The sequence below is a fragment of the Sceloporus occidentalis genome, unplaced genomic scaffold (genome assembly GCF_023333645.1).
Source record: "Sceloporus occidentalis isolate IW3139 unplaced genomic scaffold, rSceOcc1.0.p SCAF_246, whole genome shotgun sequence".
In the NCBI taxonomy this organism is placed as follows: Eukaryota; Metazoa; Chordata; class Lepidosauria; order Squamata; family Phrynosomatidae; genus Sceloporus; species Sceloporus occidentalis.
This window is the reverse complement of record NW_028317226.1, coordinates 1,041,279-1,047,278: the sequence shown is the minus strand read 5'-3', so window position 1 is coordinate 1,047,278 and position 6,000 is coordinate 1,041,279. Positions and strand designations below refer to the sequence as shown.

At 40.4% G+C, this 6,000-nt stretch overlaps 1 protein-coding gene across 1 annotated transcript; it reads left to right on the top strand.

Moving 5' to 3' along the window:
- Positions 1–1,745: 1,745 nt before the first annotated feature.
- LOC149276136 (mitochondrial nicotinamide adenine dinucleotide transporter SLC25A51-like) lies at positions 1,746–2,645 on the top strand. The gene has a single exon (XM_089503886.1). The coding sequence runs from the start codon at positions 1,746–1,748 to the stop codon at positions 2,643–2,645; it is 900 nt and encodes a 299-aa protein (XP_089360012.1).
- Positions 2,646–6,000: the final 3,355 nt, after the last annotated feature.

Genomic DNA, 6,000 nt, shown 5'->3' with positions numbered 1-6,000 from the left:
GGATTTATTTTCCCGCTCTCCGACTGCTTTGTTTTCAGGAGAAGCACGTGGCCGAACACATCTCCTGCTTACCGCTGCACACTTATGGAAAGAGGTTGTAGAAGGTCCAATGACATCCCCTGCACACATTCACAGAAAGCGTTTCAATGGGGGCACTTTCCTGCAAATGATCACCAATGATGGTCACACACTGGACCTTAATTGTTTCCTAGCATGCGCTCACTCACTAACTTCTCTAATGCCCGTCCCCCCCTCTCTGACCACTTCCTATCATGATCTGTGCCTCCTACACAATCCCTTTCCATCCAACAACCTCACCTAACGGACAGACCTAGGGTCCCTGATGTTCAGAAATTCTCAACTGATTTTACTCCCTCTCTTCTCTCAATTATTCTCTCAAGGTTTTGGCATAGACTTTATCAAAGGTTAATAAATAACCTGGCTACCTCTCTATAACCCCACCCTGACGCCTGTTCTTGATGATGTAGCCCCAATCACTGCTGCTTCTTCACAACATTTTCCAACCTTGGCAATCAACACTAACCCAACTTACTTAGACATTGTTCCCTGGACTGCTGAACAGAGATGAAGGAAGTGTCATTCTTGGGTTTCCTGCACTTTATATTTATACTACGTTCCTATTACTCTGCTCTCACCCTTGCTAAGGAAACCTACTTCATATCCTTTATCTGCTCACTGTCGCATAACCCTAATCTTGACTACTTTCAGTTCCCTTCTTCACCCTATCATAACTACCCCTACCATTAACCTTATTGCCTCCTAATTCAATAATATATAAGTAGTATATAACATAACAATTTGATTTATCCATTGTACAGCGCTACAGAATATGAAAGCACTATATATAACAATAATAATAAATACAACCTGAAGTTTGTACCCAGCTAAGTTGAGTGTGAAGAACATAAACAAGAGACTACAACACTACAGTCTCAATGAGTATAGTGACTCATTATTTTACCACCAAGTGCAGAAAGGCAACAATTCAACCTTTAGGGGTTTCATTTTTTGTCGAACACTGTGCGTCTACAACGGATGCCCCCCCCCCCAGGCTATAGTATCTTTAATTTGGTGAAATCTGGTTAGCAGCACAGAGAAATGCTCTCCCGTTTACTTGGCAGATGGCTTCTGACTTCCATTTATCACAGCAGGAACTCTGCACATTGTGTTTGTTGGATTGACAAATCACAGCTAAGGATTTCTGCAGGGTACATGGCGATCGGAAGTTATTTAGTTTTATCATAGTTGGAACTTTACAGTCAAACACAAAAAAAACATAATCTCCCCTTAATTTGTACAGTTCAAATCATATGTTGGCAATGAGTATAAATGAGTGTGTGTACACGTTCATTCATATGTCGCTTTCTATGTTCTTGGGTGTCACTGACCTCTTATTCTAAATGTTTGCCTTTCCTGCAGCCAAAGTGTACATTTGCAGAACATCGCGATAAGATTGAGGGGGGGTCTGTGTGGTTTGGGTGTGAAATTCAACTGTCTGCCTGTGTCCCAGCTGTAATAGATATACAGTATAAGGAATCCGTGCCAATACCCAGTGAACACAGGCTCATCCATATAACTGGATAACTTTAATATCCTGCACTAAAAACAATTATCAACCTTCCATTAAAAGGTAAATTAATGAACTTTGCTCACCCCCCCCTTTTTTTTTTCTTTGCAGGTAAACTATAAAGATACCTTGTGGACAGCAGTAACTCATTTGCCCAATGATGGATTCAGAAGCCCATGAAAAAAGGAAAGGTGACTTGGTTCTTACCAGTCCAAAGCAAGAGTTAAAGCATTGCAAAGTAACTCTTAACTCTGGGAAACATTACTTTTGCGGCTACTGTGCTGCATTCACAAATATAGCAATTACCTTTCCTATCCAAAAAGTGCTGTTCCGGCAGCAACTGTATGGGCTGAGAACCAGAGATGCCGTTCGGCAGCTCCAGCAAGACGGGATCCGTAACTTATACCGCGGAATACTCCCACCTCTCATGCAGAAAACCACTACGCTCGCTTTAATGTTCGGCCTTTACGAGGACTTCTCTAGCCTTCTGTTAAGACACACAAACTCGCCGGAGCTTGTCACGCGAAGCGTAGCGGCAATCCTTGCCGGAACGACCGAAGCCCTACTCACGCCTTTTGAAAGAGTCCAGACTTTGCTGCAGGACTACAAACATCACGATAGATTTACAAATACTTACCAGGCCTTTAAGGTCCTGAGGTCCTACGGCATTAGGGAATATTACCGTGGGTTGGTCCCCATACTAATCCGCAACGGACCCAGCAACGCGTTATTTTTTGGCCTGCGTAACCCGATCAAGCAGTGCCTTCCGGAAGCTAAATCGTACAGTACTAATTTGATTAATGACTTTGTCTGTGGTGGATTGTTGGGAGCCATGCTGGGATTTCTGTTTTTCCCTATAAACGTGGTGAAAGCCCGCATGCAGTCGCAGATTGGAGGTGACTTTATGTCTTTTGGCAGAGTCCTTACGACTATATGGACAGAACGTGACGGTAAATTAACTCATCTTTTCCGTGGTGCCCATTTGAACTATCATCGCTCCATTTTGTCCTGGGGGATTATCAATGCGACCTATGAGTTTCTTTTAAAGCTACTCTAAGCTGGGGAGTGCGATGGTGGTAAATAGAGACGTCCCGTTTCCTTGCAGCCCAAGAATTCAAATGTTCTAAAACCAAATTGCACTTTGTTTGGTAAAAGCAGGGAATGGATGAAATCAGGAAGCTGTCGCTGATTCTATGTAGTAATCGACACAAGAACCCACTAGGTTATTTTCTGTGTGAGTGCCAGGTGTTTGCACTGATGGAACATTAATGTACATTTTTGTATATGTGTTTATTTTTGAAAGCTTTAATGTCTACATACACGCCGTACCTTGAAATCTCGATTTCTATGTATTTAATACACAGGGGGGAAAAAAACTACTCCAGATATTAAAAGCAGCAGCGCCGTCTTCATAAACACACATAAGTGAAAACAGGTTATATGATTTACGGAATATGGGACGTGAGACGTTCAACGAAACTCTGCATTCTACATACTTCCGCTGCGTAATACGTCACTTTGAAATACTCTACAGAGACGCTTGGCATGTTTGCCAATCTTCTATCCGACATACTTGCCTTCAGCGGAATAATATAGCAGCCTTTTAAAAAGTGTTCAACGTTGTGTATATGAAACATACAGATCGCTACGTATTATAAATGCATTGCCATCTCAGGACATTGTGGAGAGTCTAATATTTATTTTTTAAAGACAAAATTTCCTTAGATAAAATATTATTTTATTTATCATGATTCTCTTAGAAAACTGAGATTTTATTTTTTTTAGGTTAAACCTGTTTAAACGTGGATAGCTTGGGCCGCACTGCTGCTTTTTCACTTTAAGGCTACGTGGCACGTGGGATCTGCACACTGTTTACACCAAGGGCTTTCTTGTTCAGTTCTTGACCTAGGAGTACTTATGTGTGTTAATGTGTTTGTTTTTGTATCTTTTTTTGCCTCCTTCTACCATTCAAGCTTCACTATATTGGTACACAAGTGTAGTGGTTTTTGTATTTTAAAACTGGGTTTGACAGGTCCTAGAAGCCAGGTAGCCAGGGCTCCAAGATTTTTGGGTCTGGCTACTAAATTTCTGTGCCATTTGATATTGATCTCTGTGTGCACCTCTGTTTTCTCCTGAAAAAAAACAAAAACCAAAATATATATATTTGACTGACTGGCTCCTAACTTGTCCAGGACTTTGTTCAGCCCTGTTTTTAAAATGGTGTTCAAAAATGTAACATGAATTGAGGAATGTAACTGTAAAAAAGAAATAAAATGCATATTTAATGTTTCGATGACCGCTGAAGAACGTTCTTGCAGTTGTACCTTTTTTTTTTTTGTGCCCCTTAAGGACAATGGGAGGTCCCAAAACCCATTGAAAACAATGCATTTTGAGCCCGTACATGTACGGGCTTTGTCATTAGGGGGTTAATTATGCCGTACAGTTATGTTTATGGGGATTCTTTGTTGCCATTAAGATTGTCTGGTCTCACACTGTACTTTACAAGTATCTAAAACCTATAATTGTTGGTAAATACATAATTTGGTGTAATGAATATTGTGTTTTAGTTGCATCTCTTTAATACTCTGTACAATGTTGAAGACATAATGTGTGATTTGGGGGTATGGTGGGCTTTATCCTATCTGATTCTTTGCTACAGTTGGTTGAGAGCCTGGATTCCAGGGAATAGTCGGAAGTAAGAGTAGAGTTGTTCTCCATTCTAGTGATGTGTCCTTATAAATCAGCGCCTCTACCATACTGATGCACATTGATCCCGCAATCTCGCATTCAGGTGTATAGCTAGAAGCTATGGCTGGATCTTTTGAAACTACAAAATGTGCCCATGATTTACCTTAACAGACAGTCCACCCTTATCATGATGTCCATTATTTTCCTTTTATAACTGTAGCGGTTGGGTTCCTGCTTAGCTCGTTCCCAGCACGCGGGAGCTCTGGAGACGGTTTCCATCATCATTTTCATCGGCTGTTGTCTCTGGCATTAATATCCCAACCTAAAAGATTAGAGTGTAAATTAAGATGTCTTGCAGTGTTTCACTCGGTGCTTGCAACAAGGACTGACCTGTAATTCTCAAAATAAATATGGAACGAGCCCCATGTCAAAAAATTCATAGCCATATAAACCCTTTGATCTATACTTTTTGGCCACAGGAGGCACCACCTCCTAGATGTTCTGTGTAGATGGTCTTCAAATGTGTTTTCACTGTTGAGTTGTAAACCTGTCCGTACCAGTGGCACGCAAGCCTACTGAACACGCCAGCGTCCCATAAAATGTCAGATGAGCGCTATACCTTCTCTGCACGAGTCCACCTCAGGATTAGTTGAATAAAATATATCTCCCGTTGATCTTGGGATTTAATTCACCAACATAAAGCCATGTATTTCAGCCAAAGAATAGCAGGGAATGTTTGTGGAAGTTCTCCACTTGTCACACTTTAGAAAGCCTCAAATACCGTCCAATGCCATGAGATGTAATCCGAAATAAGAACAGGAAACCAAAACGGTTTGCATATCAACTAGCTGAGGAAAAGAACTATTCATAATTGTATGCAACGTATATATAATATATATATATATATATATATATATATATCTATCTCTTTACATATATAAATGGTAAATGTTCGCATTCCAATTGCTATAAAATCAGGACTGTCAGGAATGTTTATTAATGTCCATGTAGTCGGTCACCAAACAGATGAAGTCACATTCTGTGGACCAACATCTGCCAGCTAACATCAACTTAGACTTGTTGGTCTTACTGAGGGTTTTGACCAGTCCCTGGTAAGATAAACTCCTTTCGAAGAGTGCGTTTGTGGGGTACCTGCATCTTGGCAGGACTTTTGGGCCTTGTTGAAACTTGAGATGTGGTTGAGTTGACCGGAGGGTCTTTAGTAATGGTGAGCTCCGACCTTCTTCTTTTCCTTTCTCATAAACCTGTAATGGTAGTGTAGTCCAATGACACCCGGCTATATTAATGACTTGATCTGTAAAAATACAATTGTCATGTCCTATGGCTTTAGATTGCTGTATACTACACTGTTTACTATACTGCGTATCACTTTTCCTGTAAAAGTATTTATTTAGACATTATATGCGTGGCTGTTCAGATAAGAACATTGAATTTCATGCCTCTATGTATAGACAAAAAAATCCATTTTATTTGTATGTAAAGATCAGACTCAATTTACATAATTTCAACCTCCATCACCTTCCCCTGAAGCTAACCCAATGTATGTGTGAGGATTACAGAATAAATGTATTCTTATCGGAAACAATTTGTGGGAGTTGCTTATAGCCAGTGAAATCTCTCTCTTTCTCAAGTCAGCAATGCATTAACCCTACGTTTGGCACATAAACCAGTGTTTGTTTGTTTTTTCCTTTCCATAGATAAGA

Coding starts and splice junctions, on each gene's coding strand:
- LOC149276136 (XM_089503886.1), top strand. CDS start 1,746: ATGATGGATTCAGAAGCCCATGAAAAAAGGAAAGGTGACTTGGTTCTT.